Source organism: Amblyomma maculatum, chromosome 9 (genome assembly GCF_055883805.1).
Source record: "Amblyomma maculatum isolate TAMU_Amacu chromosome 9, ASM5588380v1, whole genome shotgun sequence".
In the NCBI taxonomy this organism is placed as follows: Eukaryota; Metazoa; Arthropoda; class Arachnida; order Ixodida; family Ixodidae; genus Amblyomma; species Amblyomma maculatum.
In genome coordinates this window covers 64,200,072-64,219,321 of record NC_139352.1, presented here as the reverse complement: position 1 = coordinate 64,219,321, position 19,250 = coordinate 64,200,072, and the positions used below count along the sequence as shown (strand labels likewise).

Below are 19,250 nucleotides of genomic sequence, written 5' to 3'. Positions count from 1 at the left end.
TTATTTGTCTTGGTTGCACCATGCGAACTTAGGATGTGGCCAAGTCAGATAGCGGTGTCTTTAGACCTTGCGCTCAAAGAAATTACGGCAAAAATCTATTTTGATTTCCCTCCCCTCTCTTTGACAAAACAATATTGGCTCAATGAATGCACGCATGAATGAATCAAATGTCTAATTACCATAAAAGGCTTGCTAGCGAACACACAGAGTCGTGCGCATCAAGGGGCGCCTTGCGTCCACGTTCCTCTTGCTAAGGTAGACTATCACTGATGTCTTAATTTAGTACGTTCCCCTATAAACTCTAAGTAAGGAAATTTGCATTTTTGTTCAGGAAGGAAGAAAATCGCGGCAACTCGTCAACAAAAAAAAAAGCCACTGAGGTGACGAGAAGTTCAGTTGTGGATCCACATTTGTCGCTTGGTTTTGTTCTGCGCATTGCGTCCTCGAATTTATGTGGTATTTCAAGCCGTTTAACTTCGACAACATTGCACCAAAGATGAGTGCATCACTGCGTGACGAATCAGGCGATTAACAACCACTACCTAAGCACAGCTTACACGCTGTAGATTATATACACCGCACTGCAACTTTTAAGCCCGTTTCACATGATGCGATTCTTGCCGCAGCAGAGTGCGATTTCAGCCGCACAGCGACAGAAATGCTCGCCGCTCTCGTCGCAGAGCCACTGCGACGGTCTTCCAACGAGTTGGTCGCATTACCGCACGGCCGGTGCGACCGCTGCGACGGGACCAGCCGTCAGCCAATAGGATTCCGAGGCGTACGTCACAGGAAACGACGGAGCAGAAGCCGTCGAAAGTTAAAAAAAAAAAAAGAGTTTTTTGCCTAAATGTAGGTTACATATAAATTAAAAGATATTGTACAATAAAATAAAGATAATACATCATATGTTTGACATTTACTTTCTGAAAATAGTTTCTTCGGAATCATCGGCCGCTCGCGCCGCACCGACATAAATCGCAGGGTGCTGTCAAGCATGTGAAACGGGCTGCTGCGATTGCCGTCGCAACGACAGTGCGACAGGGCCGAATTTTGTCGTGTGTGTCGCACCATGTGAAACGGGCTTTAGGCGACAGCGGACGCACATGCGCCGTTCTCTCGCACCGTTCCAGTTTTACAGAAACAGTAATACGTCGGCGTCAAGCGAGAACAAAGTGTTCGGGCAGATCGACAATGTTTCTGAAGTCGACACACATATAAGCTGGTCTTAACCTTCGCAGCACGTTTGACGTCGGAAAAGTTGGCTTCAGCGAGATTTGTGTTTCGCGCCTTTCGTATTTCGCGAGATTTCCACTAGGCGGCGCTAGTAGCCCACATTTTAGAACTCATTTGTGGCTTCCCGTCTCGAATCGCCTGCAGCTTAGTTCTGTTGAAGTCAGCCACGGTACAGGTTGTGTACTCCGCACAGTCAGGAACTTGTTTTAGGGAGCTTATTTTTCGCCTGTGTTACGAAACAATGACAAAAATATTTATCAGTGTGGTTCTCGTATTGGATTTCGCCAAGTGGTTCGTGGTCGCCTCAGGTATGTTACCATTGATATCCCTCCAGGTGTACATAAAAAAAAAAAAAAAAAAAGCCATCAATGCTTATTTGAGTGCTTCGCAGCAAAAAAGGCATTCGTAGCTGTAAGCTTCAGGAAACGATGCATTTTTATAGTGCTGAGAATGAGTTTACATTGGTGGGACTGAGTTACTGACAGAAATTACAGCTTTTTCGAGGCTCAGAAGGCCCACAGATCGCAGAGGAAGAGGTAGCATGGAGCCGACAAGTGTTTTAGCTACGGTTAAGTTTGCCGGCGAAAAAAAAAAAAACATCAAAATTGTTCAGAAGCAGGCAGCACTTTGAAAGAAGGTCCGTATCATAAAAAAAAAAAAAAAACATCAATTTTTGTCACGCAGGACATGTAATCCACTGACCAAATATAAATTTCTGATGTCAAGAATGGTTTCAACTAGGAAGTGCATGGCGCATGCCTCATGTTAAGGAGTAGTTCGAGTGAAAATGAAGTTCATGGTCCTTTCCACAGAACGCCCAAAGGTCAAGGAATTTAGATTTCCAGCCAATCTTTCGCCCGGAGACACAGTTGCCGTCAACTGCGTGATTGGAAAGGAAAGTACAGGTCCATTCGAACTGTCCTGGCGGAAAGACGGCTTTCCTGTCGAACGCACGTCGAGACTCACTGTAGCCTCGCACAAAGGCGGACCACTGTCGACACTGAGCATAGTCGGCATAGTGGCAGAGGACAGCGGTAACTACACCTGCCTGGCCCGGAACGCGGCCGGAAGTGACGAGTACTCCGCGCACCTGGCAGTGACAGGTAACGGCTACCCCCATGTGCGATGTTTCGTTTCTCGAGCGAATGATCTCCGTGCATATCGTCTAACTGAAGTTATTGCTGATGATCAATACTTGGGCTATTCGCACTCGAGTGGAACCGAACATTTGTTTCTGTTATATTGAATACGAATTAATGATAGCCGCTTTAATACATTCGTTTACAAAATGGAAGTTACGATTTGAATAAACTGATAGTTCGAACTAAGCGACTCTGAAACGGCGAGAGTCCACACCACCTTCAGCCAGCTGCGCAAGACCGCAGTGACCAGCGCTGATTTAGGCAGGGTTTAAGGCTGACCGCCGAAGAATTGACGCGTTTGAATTGTGGTGCTGGCGAAGACTTGAGAGTTCCTTGGACTGCCAGAAGATCAAATCTGTCGATATTGTCGACCATAAACCCTGACTGCTCATTGGAGGGTCAAATTCTAAAGTTAAAGCTCGGCTACTTTGGTCATCTGATGAGAAGAGAGGAGTCGCTGGAGAAAGATTTGGTGTTGGGAAAGGTTGAGAGTCGCCGGAGAAGGGGTAGGCAGCGAACGCGATGGTTAGATGGCATCCTCGAGGCACTGCAGATGAAGTTATGTGATGTTAGGAAGATAGTGAGAGACCGGAAAGCGTGGCGTGGCATGGTCCATAGGGTCACGAAGAGTCGGACACGACTGAACTGAACTGAACTAATCAATATGGGTGCTCGTTAAAAGAAATCATTCGCATACACCACTCAGGATACGAAGCCTTTTGAAGGGTATTGGCAAAGCAGTTGAAGTCGAATGTTTCCACTTTTTTGTTTTTATTGTTGTCAAAGAGAAAAAGGCAGATCGCGCAAGAACGCTGCCATTGTTTACGTATCTAAACCATAACCTCGCCGGGCAGCAGCAGAGGCCAGTTGTCGCTAGCTTTGCCAATAGTCAGAAAAGCTATAGCACTGCAGTACACTTATGCAAACACCTCAAGTGGGCTGGTGAAGCTCTCTACAAAGCCAAAGCACGAAGTGGCAATCAGAAGCTTCCCTACAACACGCACACTAACAAGAATGTGGTCCCTGGACCATACAAGAACTACTAACGAACGGTTTTGCAACGGGGTAAAGACACAACGAGAATCATGTATAAGTCATTAAGTCGATATGCCAACCGCCATACACCGTGCGTCGTATGCAGTTTTCCTCCTTGAATACGGTCTGCTTGCGGTGACAGCGTATACATAGTGAGACGTATATAATTTAAATAAATAATATAATTCGTTCATAGGAAGGGAAAGGGAGGAGGGTGGGAGTGAAAGTGGAAAGTCTTCTGAGACGTATTCCAAGCGCCGTTTCTGATATCTGATTTCCTTTTTTTTTTTTAATTGATTTATGATGCTGTTGTTGCTGTTGCATTTCGGAGACTGGCGCCTACGGGATTCACATTAAGCAAAACAACGAGACTCGCGTGCGACGCGCGCTGCCGAGTTTCGGTGCATAACTTCGAAGAGCTTTCAAAATCACCCACCAGTCGTCGCTAGTCATCCACCGTCTGCGCCGCGCGAAACGTGAACTTGCCGCGGTGCCCGAAAAGCCAGGAAGTCTAACCTCGGAGGTGTTCAAGTGCGCACGTTCGCGCTCCTGGTCTCGTGGAATTTGCTGCGTATTTTGAGTGCGGTCTCAGAGAGCGGCGGCGATGATTATGAAAACCACCTTTTTGGCTATGGTGTTGTCTTCCGTGATTCGTCAGTCTGAAGCAAGCGGTAAGAGGACCCTCCACTCCTGTATTATACCGAGTATTGCCGATTTTACTTGCATACAATGAATTTCATGGCCACGTCTTCCAGGGCCTCCGAAAGTGAGGGAGTTTTCTTTTCCCTCCGAAGTCTCCCTTGGCGAAGAGATCATTGTCGTTTGCTTAGTGAAGAAGGGATCGGAAGGCGCCTTCCCCGCCTCGTGGCTGAAGGACGGGGAGGAGCTGAGACAGAGTGACCGCCTCTCCGTCTCGGCTCAGTCCCAGAGCAGCGCTTCGCTTCGTATCGCCAGTCTTCGTCCCGAAGACGTCGGCAACTACAGCTGCGTGGCGAGGAACTCGTTCGGCATCGACAGCTTCACGGCGCCGCTCGTCGTTAACGGTAAAACTCCAAGTGCCTGTATACGGTGCGGAACGTATACGTGTAGTACGGTAGGCGCTAGTTTGCACGGTGCTGTTTACGTTGAAAACGAAACCATGCAAAGATGAATGCGAACAGAGACAACTATAACGACTAGAAGCTTTTAATACATAATGGGTGCTGAAATATCACCTCTTTCTGGGTCACCTGTCAGAAAAGCGGACATATTCGCGCTTTATGGCGCCGAATTCTCATTTAAGCGTACCGGAGCCGTACTAGCGATGACGTACACCGGGTTACCGGACCTCTCCCACGCACACGCGCAGTGGCCATACCTTGCCCCTCCCCTGCAATTACGCATGCGCAGCAGGTACGCTCTCAAGCTATACTACGTCTCGGCTATGCTAAGGTCTCTGTAATCCTGAAAAGGCGAAGCTCGAGCTACCTTCTATGCTTCGTCCTGTTGCCGGTCGTTCCTATTCGCGGTCCTCAAACCAATGCCCTGAAGGTCGATTGGTTTTTTGGCATGAGCAGACAGCTGACCCAGAGAAAAGGGATTACGGACGGCTGAATAATTGGCGACCTGTAAAACATTCCGTACAAACACCGCTACAAGCTGCCTTCAGCGCCCATCCTTTTTGCGGAGTGCTTATTTTTTTGCAGAGGCGTCGATTTCCGTTACTTATAATGAGTGGCATGCAACAATGTTTCGAACGAGATTAGTGTTTTTGTTAAAGTGAATTCGAAACACGAGCACAACTTTTCGGCGTGGCTACCGTAATGACAGCGAAAAATGTGCGGACTAAACTAAACCTGTTTGGATGAGGTGAAGATTACACTCAAGAGGTATTGTAAGGGCTTATTCAGTGAGTACCGTTGCGAAAATAACAAAACAAGTATGGCGAGAAATACAGTTGTCCCTGAACTTATTCGGCGCAGTATTATCCGAAGCTGCACCCTAGTATGTATCACATGCAGGGTACCACCGGGCTAGGCAGCAAAGAATGCCGCAGTTTCGGCAGCTTCCTTCATGCGCTCGGTCAGACGTTAAACCGGTACTGTACAGTATCGGCCACAAAAGTTTAGGGCACCCGCGTTGTCGGGAAATAAATTCTGCTCATTCTCAACTGGTTGCGAAGGTGCGCAGCAATTCCTTGCGCTGGTAAGGTAACCAGGTTGCTGGATATCACCATCATCTGCTCGCGTCAGTGCTTCGCAAAACATTTATTGTTCGCAGACCAGCGTCCCGCAAAATGTTTCTCGTCAATAGCACCTCGTAGACAGCACTTCGAAAGTTCGACAAAGCCTGCACTCGAAACATGCGTCGAGGTTCCCTCTTACAGAGATGGCCTAGCCTGTGACCACGTGTCTTAGCGGTCTGCAAATTCCGTCAATGCTCCTTCAGTGCCCCTTCAGTGCCCACACTAGCCGCCACTTCCGTTCAGGCCACGCACAGCCATTGTTTAGTTGCGAGACGTTGCTTTTGGGTGCGCAAATCGCTCATGGGTGTCGTACACACAGAAGTTCGAAGTCCCACTTCTCGTGAAAAGGAACACGTTTTTGTACATCATACATATTTTTTATCACGTTGAGAAGGTTTAGAATGATCAGTAATATGCAGCTGAAGGTGAGCGCTTTGTGTAGTGCACAACCACGTCAAGCAAACTAGTCCATATTTTACGCGTTCTATACTCTAGTATGTCTTTATATTGAAAAATGAAACAAGAAAAGGAAACAGGTCAACATAGTGGATGCTATTTTACGTCGCCAAGTGTCTACAGGCGTTGCCTGCAGAGGTACTGCTCTCCCTGACAGCCCCAACAAAGGCGCATTTCTTTAATCTTCGATGCTCCGGAGGCGCTACTGTATACGCCCAAGCTTTATTACCAGCAATCCGAAAGAGTCGTTGGCTTAAGGCTGAAAAATACATGGAACATTGAGCAAGTAATAACTTCCCATCAGTTCCAAGCGATTGGAGACTGCGCATGAAGTTCCCGCCATTTTTTCAAGTCGCTCGGTTGGTGCGCAATGCGCACCCCAGGTGCCGCCACTCGACCGTTATCAAGGCTTTCGACTCGTACCCCTTCATTGCTCGCTGTTTCATAGCTATTTCTTCCCGACACTCCCGGAGGTGTTTCAGTTAGACTCAACACAGATTCTAATCCGAAAAAAGAAATTTCCAAAGGAGGTTATGCTGAGAAAAGTGGGTTACATTTTTTTGTGCCTATTTTTCCATTCCTCGGCACGGAAGGAGTCAGCATCTGCAGTCGGTAAGCGTTGCATCGTTGGTCGACAAACCAAAGTGGCCCGGACTTCGTGTGCTTCGAGAGCACGCCGGCGATGAACGACCTGTTTCGCATTTTCCAGAACCGCCACGAGTCGGGGATTTTTCTTTCCCCCCGAATTTGGCGATTGGGGACGAGGTGATCGCGCTCTGCGTTGTCAAGAAAGGCAGCACCGGGCCTTACCACATCGGTTGGCTCAAGAATGGAGCGGAGCTCGCGACTTCCGAGCGACTGTCTATGTCTCCGTTGTCCGCGAGTAGCAAGGCGCTGAGGATCGCGACCCTCCGCCCCGACGACGTGGGTAACTACACCTGCACGGCAAGGAACGCGGCGGGCAGCGACAGCGTCACTGCGCCCCTCACCGTACACGGTAACACGGCGTTTCCTACTGGATTTCACTTCTATCGCTTTCAGATTTCGCCGAATGCGCAAATTTTACGTCATTTTGTGTGGGTGTGACTGGTGGGATTATGGCCTCGCCATGGTAGACTTGCGGATAGTGAACTCCAGGCGGCAGGCGTGACCTTAGCGTTGGCTTGGTTTCCCAATTTTATTTCATTCCTTTTGCAAGAGGAAACATACGCAGGCGACTCCGCTACTGTACTCTAAACTAGAGCTCAGTGCGTGCCTTCAGGCACGAACTTCACGTGCGCTTCACAGGCCTTCAGCGAAAACTGCATATAAAGCATTGCTCACACGATGACGATACGAAGGATCTCGTAAATTCGAACTGCCAGTTTAATGGATCTAATGTTTCCGTCCTGTCAGCATTAAATGTACTTGGGCTTCCCTTTAGTTCGGACTCCGCATAACACGAAAAATCTTTTGGCGCCGTCCTAATTCAAGTTCTCGAAGCTCGAGTTATATGTTCGTTGCATTGCTAACACTAAAGGAAAGCCAAAGCGCTAGAATTTTCATTCTTGTCATTTAAACGCGCTACGAGATGGTACAAAATGTTATGGCGCACCAGATATATGGTCGGTTTTTTTATTTTTTCTGCCTTGAGAAGTGAGCTAGTTGGTGGTATTTGCTGGCTGTAGGTGGCGCTAGTTGTCGGACTCGCAGTGCGATGTGGTGCGCGACCCACCTTAGATTGCCTTTGTTTCGCAGGAAGCATTGTGCGGTAGTTCCTCACAAAAGCTGCAGTGACATATTGTTTCTCGACATTCTCAAACGAAATATTATGTAGTTAGCGAGGCGAGGGAACGAAATCTACTGTTTCCTCTGATAGATGAGCCGAAAGATGGCAAAACGACGTGGATAGTTGCTGCTGGCAGCGTGGTACAGGTAACACATGCAAGCGGCTCCGGTAAGCTGCCTTATACCAAAAGGCTTCGCTTATTTTTTCGAGGCAGCATTCAGCATCTCAGCGCTTTCCCTGTAACATTGAATCGCAAGATATTTTCAAGACGATCGCCTGCTTTCGAATTCACCTTCGCCGGCAGTGGCGTTCGGCAACGAAATCGTCGTCGCTTGTGTCGTCAAGAGACAAACAACCAGCCTACACTCGGTTGCCTGGCAGAATGATGACCGAGACCGCGTGCCCATGTCTCATCAGTCCAGAAACAGCGCCGTGCTATGGATAGCCGGCCTGAGTTCAGCAAGTCGACAACTACGCATGCGTGGACAGGATCTTTGGTCAACGAGAGCTTCACGACACCGTTCGTATAGTTCACGCTGACAGTGCACGCAGTGCGAACTACAGGATACTTTTAAAACGGAGCAGTAGCGTCCCGGTGTCGGTTGAGAGACGAGCTGGAGACAGTGTTGGAGTGGGGAGATGGGGATTAGAATAAGCTACTGAGGCTGCGCGATTACGTTTACGATCTTCGGCTTTTGCCATTTTTCTGAACCTGAGTTTGCCCCTCGACGACTATGACGACGCCTACGAAAACAGTGGCTGCAGCATGGGCTAGCTTTATCCACCCTACCGCGGTTTAATTCAAGACTGATGCTGAACCCAACAACCTATCTACGACTGGACAATCGTGTCACGGTAATGCCATGAAAAAAAAAAAAAATTAAGCGCGAAGTGCGCGCTTAACCGCCTCGTGCATCAGTATCAGGTGGAGTTGTCACCACCTAGTGTTTCAGATAAAAACAAGGCGCTACAATGGCCGAAAGTCAGAATGTAGCTTAGGTTAGTATCAAGTACTAATAATTTGGTTGCGGCCGTTTTAAATATTTTTTCCCCCGCTGATATTTCCCCACCGGTCGCATACTTTCCTCCATGCGGTGCACTGAGGTCTCGTTTCCTCTTAAAGCTTCCCCGTACGACTCGCTGTCTCATACTGCATCGACGGGTACCAAGAGACGCACTATTTTCGGTGACGCAGCTTCTAAACACATTTTCAGCAGAAATTTTTCTGTTGACTATTTATCATTTTGCTAGCATTCTTCTCAAAGGACATGGGGTTGAACAGCATAAAGAGTTGGCTTAACTTGTTTAGCCACTCTGTGTCATAACTCTGTCTCAACCCATCCCGTGGCCATCGGCGCAAATTATTGGACCTTTCCGAAAAGGCACCGCTACCGTACATGCGATAAACAGCTCTTCTCCGACGTTTCATTGCCGCGCCTTCTATTATCAGCAGCAAAAGTCTAAGGGACGCCGGTGCGCGGAAGCAAGAATGATTTCGTGCTATTGAGTATGTCAACAAGATCAGAAGGTGTCAAGGGAACGTTCATGCTCAGTCGCGGAGTAGCAATGCATAGTCTTTCTGTCTTTTTTGAAATGCCCGAACGCGCATCCCGTAGTGTTACCGTAGTGTAGGTGAAGGTTTCGCCCTCGGGCGTCTGTATTTGATTTGGTTGGTTTGGTTTGTGGGGTTTAACGTCCCAAAGTAACTCAGGCTATGAGAGACGCCGTAGCGGAGGACTCCGGAAATTTCGACCACCTGGGGTTCTTTAACGTGCACTGACATCGCACAGCACACGGGCGCCTTGCTTTTCGCCTCCATGGAAAAGCTGCCGCCGAGGCCGGGATTCGATCCCGCGTCCTTGGGAACAGTAGTCTCTGCACAATTATGCACAGCTGACTACTCTATCTATGGTAAATACATCTATGAATGCAAAAAGAAAGTGCAGTAATTCAATAAGTTTATTAAGCGAAATAACCAGCTGGTTTACAGCTTTGTCACTAATGTTTACAACGGTTCAGCAGTGGGCTTTCGACATCAGACTAGCCGTGTCCTAGCTCGCGCTGCGCCTCCAAGTGGCTTTACTCTTCAGTGATAGCTAGTGCATCTACCACTTTTTGGTTGATGTTTTGTTTAAGAGTCAGATGCACGTTTTTATCATGCAGATGTATACACCCACTCAACAAAAACACGGAGCGCTGTAGTGAAACTTCCTCCACAAAGCCAAACACTCTGATGCAACTTTCGTGAACATGCCTCTGCAGTCACTGTACGCCTTGCTTTAGAAACGCGTAACTCGCGTAAGACGTCATAAATGCTGCTGTAGCGCGTTCGTAAGTTCCTACGGTACGACAAAGAACATTCAAGCAACGACTGATCGGTGATACTTTATCCGCTGGCTCTGGTACATTCGCGCCAACTTTTGAACCTTCGAAGCTGACTTGCGCCCTGCAGGCACCAGAGGGCGCTAGTTGTCTACTCTCCACGCGTTTAGTTCAGGCCGACACCTCTGACGTTCCATTTTTCCTTCGCCTGGCGTCATTTGCTCGCCGCCCCCGGGAACGAGCAGCTCGTTCTCACGGTAGTTGCAGCTCCTGTTATCAACGTTGCCTTCAAAGTCGGCACTTTAAATTTCGGCACGCCGAAACTTAAAGGTCCTGGTAACAATGGCGGCCCACTTCACCTTACTTGGTGTCGCCCTTGTACACTTCTCAGTGAAGACGGTTTTGGCAAACCTAGCCGGTAAGTCACGCCGGCCTGCATGCTCCTTTTTCGAAGTAGGGTCAGATCATACGACCGAGGTTTACATCGCTGCACTTCGCGCGCTTTTTTTTTTTTCCTCGGCCAGCTCCACCGAAGATCGGGGAGCTCTCGTTTCCCTCTGACGTCACACTAGGGGATGAAGTAATAGTACCGTGCGTGGTCAAGAAAGGCAGCGCAGGACCGTACCATGTCTTGTGGCAGAAAGACGGCGAGCAACTGAGCAGCAAAGCTGGGGCTCGCGTCAGCGTGTTTACGCCTTCAAAGAGCAGCGCTACCCTCCACATTGCCAGCCTGTGAGCCGAAGACGTCGGAAACTACACGTGCACTGCTCGGAATGATTTCGGAAGCGACAGTGTCACGGCGCAGCTCGTCGTTAACGGTAATCTATAAGTGCGTGCATGGCCTGCGTTGCTGATGCGCACATAGTATACAGTTTGGTTACGTGGCCACTGCAGTGCCAATAGTGCCTGATATACCGACTGGTACACAGCTGGCACGGCTCCCAAGACTCGCGTGACTTGTCACCGTGACACCTCGCGAGACACCTAACTTAACGTACGTTATTCGTTGAGACGCTCCTCTGACAGGTTCATCGCGGTTCCGCTGGCTAGTTTTAAAGGTGTTCTTGACTAGGTAACCAAATATTTTGCTTGTCCAAAAGTGTTTATAGGGCGAATAATAAAGCGATTGCGTTTGAAAAAGGTTACTAACAAAACGCTGCATTCAACACTATTACTCCGACATTTCATTAGTGTTCCAGGCATTCTACCTACGTCGGTGACGGAACAAAAATAATTACACATTCCCTACAACTGTCCAAGGGCCTTGCAGCCTCGTTTGTATTATTATTAGTCCTTTTTTCTTTTGACAATCGTAGTTTTGGTAACATTATTACTGGTTTGCTGCAAACACATGTGTTCATGTCTTGCATCGATCGTCCTTCCGCATTTTCACTGGCATTCCTAAGAAAATCGTATTATATTCCGTTCGAAATAGCCGGGAACACTTTTGCGTGCTCACGTCAGCGTCAACATTTATAGCACCTGAGTGTTTACAGACCGTGATGCAATAAGTAAACGTTGTTTCCATTATCCGCGGGAGCCTGCTCTCAGAGCACGCGTCTCTGCACAAGGTTTCGGGATACGCGGTTTTCGAAACTACCGCGTTCATTCATACATAGTCTACCAAACCTTCACAAGGTGGCGCCAGCTCCCCGTGGCCCGCGAATTCAAATTCCGGAATACGCTTCTGCTTTTCCGACGCTCTCACGGCACAGACGACTACAGTTTCCAAAGAGGCCGTGCGTACAGTGGAGGCGCGGCTGAAAGAGCTTCAGCGGGAATATGATGCTGTTTTCCATGATTCTGGTTTCTGCGCTGCTAGGTGCAGATGCCGAATTGCAAGGTGAGCGGTCGAGGTTGTTCTCTTGGAAAAGTACGTTACTCCATTCGAGGCTTTGCAGTTGTGGACATTAAGTTTGCACAATTTGTGTCCCATCATTAGGCACGCGTACAACAAACAATAAGGATTGTGCGCATAATTGTTGCATATTAGAGGGAGTAATTCGTTGGTAGCCATGTTGTTTGTTCATACTCGAGTGCCAATGTTATCAGGATGCGATGTTTGCTCCTCGAGCCTAACACCGATGCGATACCTAGACAGAAGTCTTGTACTGCACAGTTCTGACGTACTATGAGATAGAAGAATGTAGAACTAGTTTCTTTGTAATTAACAGCTCATCGAAGATAACGGGCCTGCACAACAAGCATATATCGCCCCCTTGCGAATCAGTGTGCATTCAGTAATTCCAAGAATGCACTTTGCAAGCAGTGCGAAAATTACCTCTACTGATGTTCCAGCTCCTCCGAAGTTGCAAAGCTCTGGCTTTCCCAGCGGAATCTCCTTGGGGGACGACACGGTCGCCGTATGCATCGTAACGAAGGGCTCTCCGGGCCCATTCAGAATGGCGTGGCTGAAGGACGGAAAAGAAGTGCGGAACGCCGATCGCGTCTCTGTTGTCCTCAAGGCGACCAAAGCGGTGCTGAACATCGACACTGTTCGAGTCGAGGACATCGGAAACTACACCTGCACGGCGACGAACCGCTTTGGAAGGGACGCCCTGACGCTGCCTCTCCTAGCGACAGGTGAAGCGGCTTTAAAGCCTGCTGTCGCCGCCTTTGGCAGCTAACTGCCGGTGCGAGCGTTCGGCTTTTTTTCTTTCGTAATTCTCGGCGTTTCCCCTGACTCGGTTCGTGGCGCCTGCACGCGTTGCACCATTCGATGTTGAACGGCCGGACACGGGACACAATTGCTGACGAAATACTTTTCTTTTGCTGAATTCGCGTGCTACAATATTGCGTGTTACGTTGAAGGCCACACAGTGTGAGAGCGAAAACGTAATCGTGAAATAGACAAAAAAAGTCATGGCAGTGGACGCGCATAGAGAAAAATTGGATCTACATAACTTTCTGCACTACAATTACAAGTATACACTTGTTTCTTGCGTCCTCGCGGTTACGTATACAGTCCTTCTGCAGAAAATACCGCAGGCAGCCCGGATCGTTGATAAAAGAGGTACGTTATTAGTGTCAATAACTACCGCACTCCGAGGCTGCGGAGCGGGAGAGAGACGCAGCATGCGGTCTCTCAGTCACCTTTACAGGAAAGAATCAATCACGTGACCCTTTTTTAAACTTTGTCGAGTAGTTTAAGAGTACTTAGCATTATTATTAAGTTGTGCTTCTTTTTTCTTTTTCTCTTCCTCAAAATGAATAGTAGCAACAACACTGTATTTCTAAATGAAACTCGTGCCAGCGCGCGGGACATTTTCAGTGAAATCGCGCTTGGTTGTCACACAGGAGGACTTTTACCCCTTCGCTCTGTATAAATGGGGAGAGCTCGCGAAAGTATGTACATCCGATGCTTTCAGCATCAAAAATGTAAGTCTCCTATAAGGGCGTCGGGAAGGACACATTGCCGTGGAATTCAAGGCATTTATTACGTACGGATGCACCAAGGCACATTGGCGCGGCCCAAAGCTTTAGCGTCTGGTTAGTGCTTTTAGGACACGTATAAAAACTGAAAGAATAAGAAGCACTTACGAAAAGCCCCATAACCTGGAACAGACGCTGTTTCCTTCGGACATGGTGCTGGCAGTTAATGAGGCGGTTGTTCTTTCGCCGAAGTGAGACAGTTCTTCATCCTGCAACGATAAAGGTGGAGCAAATGTCATGCAAATGCAGCGACGGCATTAGGTTCCAATGTATGCATCGTAAGTTTCTTTATGCATGCTCAAGCCATCGATATCCAAACGCTTTCGTTTGGATATCAAACAGTTTTCGTCATTTGCGCAGTCAGTATGTTATCAGAACGGCGTGCAGCTCAAAAGACCCGGATGGTGCCCTTTTCAGGACTGCTAACAAACGGTTTCGTTCAGACCAACTGTTGCTATAGTAGCATGCTCGTTCGCTCCGTTTCGCGAGCTCCATTGAAAAGTTACTGCGATCTGACGGGATGATGCCTTCACATCCCATTTATCTTATGACGCGTCGCGGTGGTAAAGCTCTGTCACGACATGGTATCTTAAGAATCCTGTAAAATCGGGCTTCACAAAACATTGCAGACTGAAGATGCATCTCGAAGTGCTTCAGTGATCATCAAAAGATGTCGCTTCGCTATGACATGCACGGCGACAGTCGAACATGGCGTGGAAGCCTTGAGATTGCACGTGCTCGTGGTCTCATATGCCGCGTCTTGTTGATATTTTCAAGAACTCTTTGTGTGCGAACTTTGAACTTCGATATCCCATCGACATTACTGGCTTATGTCAATACACTGTGGTAAAAAATTCTCCAGCTTTCGATACACCATGGTTAACTTCTATTCTTGTCACAATAATCTTGTGGCGTTTACACAGCCGTAAAGGACTGCCAAAATACGTTGACAGGAGCCTTCGATGTTGAAATATGTGGCTGAATTCTATGTTCATGCACTGCCTGGGTCAACTTCCGGTCATCGATGGCCACCGTTAATATAGTGCCTTGAGCCTCTCAGCTCTCTTCGTCGTGATGATATGGGTTAACTTCAGGTTTACGTGGTGAAAAACACTGAAATGCTCTTCTAAGCGTTAAACAATGTCCTTTACGGCAGTCCTTTTGGGAAGAGGGCGTTTCGAAGTGGTGAAAGTTTTCAGCCTAATGTGTTGTTCGAATACACTCCGACCAAATGTGCAAATTTCGCGCGTTTGCTTCGCCCGCCCACTATTAGTACGAATACCGCCCACCAGCAGGTGCCACGTGTCCCGCAAAAAGAGCCCGCTTTTTCGCTGTTGAACCCGAAGCTGCGTACCACGCCAGTAGTAACTCGGCGACCAGTCTGCGCAGGCTTCGTCTTCAAGCGCCTAGGACGATCCTGAATTCACTCTAGTCGTTAAACAGTGTAGCAGACGAGAAATAGTAGTGAAACAAAATGATAACGGATGATTGCGTCACGCCCTTGCTTTTCATTCTCTGCTGCTCTCAAGTCCTTGCTGCCAGCGACGTTGGTAAGTTTCAGCTTCTTTTTTACTGTCTGCGCTGCAACGTTCATGTGCGTTCAATGAGATACATGCAGTTATGCACTGTATAATTAGGCTGAATGCGTGACACTGAAAAAAGCATGGTGCACTACCACTGCCTGGATGCAGCGCACATACGCGATTTATAGCTAATGCGAACATAAAGAGCCACAAAGGCGGAAACCAACAAGCAATGAATGATAGCGCCTACAAGCAGTTCTGCTGCTTGTTGACTAGTAATCTTCCATGAAGCAGCTGCTTACCCTCTGCATTTTGAAGCTATACGTGCACTGGGAGGAATACGTCAGGACCGGCTAACCGGAGCCCGCTTTCCGCCCCTCCTAAACAGCACCCAAGGTTGGAAAGTTCGGCTTTCCTCCGGACGTAGCGCTGGGTGACGAAATCATGGAAAACTGCGTCGTCAAGAAAGGCAGCGCAGGACCTTACCGCATCACGCTGCTCAAAGACGGCAACGAGATCCGCAGCGACGACCGCGTCACGGTTTCGAGCCACTCCAAGAACAGCGTTACGTTGCTCATCGCCAGCCTACGTCGGCAACTACACGTGCACTGCAAGCAACCCCCACGGAAGCGACAGTGTCACTGCGGCGCTGGTCGTCAACGGTTAACGCGCGTTTTGTTGTCAGCACGCCTTGTTATTGCCCTGTTGACTAAAAAAAAAAAAAAAAAACCCAAAATTTGTTGAATATTGTAGGAAAGTGAAAAATATCTTCATGTGCGTTGACACGAATTCTCATTTTATTCGGCAGAATAACCACTTGAAAGGATGTGAAAAGATGGTATGCAATTCAATTTCGGTCGCAACTTTGTTGCAACCACCAGGAAGTAGTCAAAGTAAAATAGTAATGGCAGTAAACGTAAAATACCAAGAAGCAAGCCTCCATAGAGGCTGCTTGTTTCTTTTTTCACCCTCTCGTTCGCACAAGTATGTTGAGAACTGAAGAAGCAGCGTCCACCAGTAATTTTGCACACGGTCGCCAGCAAATTGTGCTCATTCAGAAATCGACGCGTAATATCGTGAGCCAAGCGCAATGTTTCGAGTCCGTCAATGCGACCTCTCTGTAGGTCATTTTAATGACTGGTGTGGTACTTTGAACGTGCCGAAGTTTCGAAATCATCTAAGCTATCGTCTTATTCCAGCAAGAAACTGGAAATCCCAACAACGAAACAATGCAACTTCGACCATCCCGCGATTATGACTCTTGAGAACTGTTCGCCGGATGAGACTCGCCAAGAGCGGTCATCAGTTTCGGAGACGTCCGAGAGGTGCCGCTAGTTGTCCGTAGTTGGTGGCCGCGATTTCTCTTCGCATTTTCTAGGTCCAAGTGCGTCCGTCTGGTCCGCCCTCAGTAATCGACGATACGGCTCCGTGCTTGTGACGTTGCGTTGGTTGTCTAGCTTCAAGTTTAAGCGCCTTTACGTTCCCGGCTGCAAGTACTTGAATGATGAGGCGTTTGCTCGTCTCGCTGATGTCCTTCGCGGTTCTTTGCTGCGGACTAGCGCGGGCGGAAGGTGAGCACATACTTTTCAAAGTAAAATTTTCGAAGAGTTCTAGCGCTCGTCGCGAAAAAACGTATTAATAACATCCCATGCTCCTCTTTTGCACGGCCCCAAATATAACTGACGTGCGATGTTTGGTTGCTAATCCGTATCAATCAAATTTGAAAGGCCTGCCTAGCAGAATGACTTCAGACAAAATTCTAACCCACATTAACGCTCAAAGTTTTTCCACGGCTGCATAGAAACGTTACTTGTCTCCGAACCGAACGTTGTGAGAATAGCGTGTTGCCCTCCATATTAGCATTTATCCTCAACAGAATATATGCCACATATATTGTTATATTAATAATATATTCTATTAAGATGTTATTGGTACGGCAGCACACAAGCCTTAAAAGAGCATGGGTATTTAAAATGGGCAGCTCAGTACAAAGCTTAAATATTAAAACCATTAACATTATAGGCCCGCCGAAGCTTCGTACCTCGGGATTCTCAAGCGAGCTGAGTCTCGGCGAAGACGCCGCTGCCACGTGCGCCGTGAAGAAAGGTGCCTCGGCACCGCTCTCGTTGAGCTGGCACAAGGAGGGAGGCCGTGAAATCGTCAACACGGACCGCGTCTCCGTTTCCATCAAGGCCAGCAGCGCCATGCTCACCATCGATTCCGTTCGAGTGGAAGACATTGGGAATTACACCTGCACGGCCAGCAACGCGCTGGGCAGCGACACCCTGACAGTCCCGCTGCTGGTTTCAGGTGAAGCACCCTCCGGCAGAAAAAATTCACGCGGCATCAGCCCCCTATAGAACCTCAAATCTTTTCTTTTTTTTTCTGTCTCTTGACAATACGGATATCTAGGTGAGCATTGCAGTCAGCCGGCGAGTGCCATGTCGCGAGATAGAATCCCGACCCCGTCCGACCACATTTCAATCGGGACGAAATGTGCACATGCTGTTCGATGTCAGTTCATGTTGAGGAATCTACGGCGGCATCTATTTGTTTTTCCCTTACGGGGAGGCCCCGAACGTTTGCAAAGTTTTGAAGGAAAAAAAAAAAGGGGGGGGGGGGGGGGATAAATATGCTTAAGACGATGGGCTGTACAATACATGCTTCAAGGCGCTGCCAGCAAGCAGACAGGCTTCTGGGAAAAGGTATCGGCATTTATTAATTATGATACGGTTATGGGACAGTGCTATAATGTTTCTGCTTGCTCGTTGCTGCTTTGCAGACAGGGCCTTGCCAATTGCACCACAAGAGAGTGTATTATCAGTGGGATATATCTGCAACTCAACCTGGCTGTAATTCTTGACTATGCAAAACACCTGTTCTACAAAGAAGCACGGGCACATTGTCTAAGTACAGGTCTCGTCGGCAGACATAGGCAGCACGAAATTGGCGCCAAGCGCTTTGAATTCGTTGCTTTTCGGTATTATAGTGCCCCGAGCAGCCACCAGGTAACTCCACGTGTCCACTTACGACACAATTCGGCTCCGCGCAACAGCCACTACGTCCACCGATTCTCAATCCGTGAACGAGCGTTCAGGGACGCCGTCACTGCAGTTTATCCCCCTGCGCCGAAGACCTCCCGTAGCCGTCATCGCCCATCGGGCATCTCAAGGAGCAAGAGCACCGAATGAAGCCATGTCAGAGGCTTTGAATGCACTTCTTTCATTTCTACTGCTTTACTCGGCAGCTGACGTTGCGGTGACAGCAGCTGGTAAGCGCTTTTACCCTTTGGCGTCAGGTTAACGAACTGTCCCAAACTCGATCTCCAGACGGACCGAAAGTTGGCGAGCTGTCGTTCCTTTCCACTCCATCGATGGGGGACGAACTGATCGTCATGTGCGTCGTCAAGAAGGGTGCCACGGAGCCGTACAGCATTACATGGCGTAAGAATGGCGTCGAAGTGAGACCGTCGGGACGGCTCTCCATGTCGTCACTATTTAAGAGCAGCTCTGCTCTCAGGATCGCGAGCCTGCGACCTGAAGACGTCGGAAACTACAGCTGCACAGCGACCAACTCGTTCGGTAGCGACACCTCGTCGGCAGCCCTCCTCGTGCATGGTAATGAGATCTTCTTGTAAGCACGAAAATTCTGCGCGCTGCAGAGGAGTTGTAACGACACCTCTCCTCGGAGTTAACGTAAGTCGGAAGGAGCTGTCTGTTGGTAGCCTCGGTTGTATTTCATGCCCTCATGCTTGTCACTTTGCGAGGAAATGTAACGTGGTAACCGTTTACCAAGCAATACGCCGCCACAGCTGATTTACGTTCACCTTGCAGTAGGAAAAAAGGAGCACATGGAGACATCATGCTAATTTTCTTCCGTGCAGTGCATATTAGGGCACCCTGTCAAACACGTGGAGGGTGTCGTTATGGCAGGGTATTTTTGTAGCCTACTACATGACTGTGCAAACCATGTATTCACGCTTCGTCATTATCGTTGTGGATTGCCACGTATAGTTACATCAGTGTAAATACCCACGATGGCGCATGGTTAGCGCTGTTTATCTGAGCCTCGCAATCCAAAACAGATCACTCAGAAGAGACGACGGCAGTAATACC

At 48.4% G+C, this 19,250-nt stretch overlaps 1 protein-coding gene and 1 long non-coding RNA gene across 7 annotated transcripts in view; one reads left to right on the top strand and one right to left on the bottom strand.

The window, feature by feature from the left end:
• Positions 1 to 19,250, bottom strand: part of LOC146179223 (uncharacterized) — a 294,299-nt gene that overhangs the window by 91,354 nt on the left and 183,695 nt on the right. Inside the window, exon 4 of the long non-coding RNA XR_014700712.1 lies at positions 13,721 to 13,821. This is a non-coding gene — a long non-coding RNA (uncharacterized LOC146179223). The remainder of the gene's footprint in view (positions 1 to 13,720; positions 13,822 to 19,250) is intronic.
• LOC146179229 (cell adhesion molecule Dscam1-like) overlaps positions 1 to 19,250 on the top strand; it is a 185,462-nt gene that overhangs the window by 102,098 nt on the left and 64,114 nt on the right. Inside the window, exon 1 of one of the 6 annotated variants that reach the window (XM_084578910.1) lies at positions 17,303 to 17,445. The exons of the other annotated variants lie outside the window; for them this stretch is intronic. Coding sequence (XP_084435036.1) covers positions 17,340 to 17,445 — 106 coding nt within the window. The 5' untranslated portion in view covers positions 17,303 to 17,339. Of the gene's footprint in view, positions 1 to 17,302; positions 17,446 to 19,250 lie in introns of those variants that run through there. 6 annotated transcript variants of the gene reach the window in all.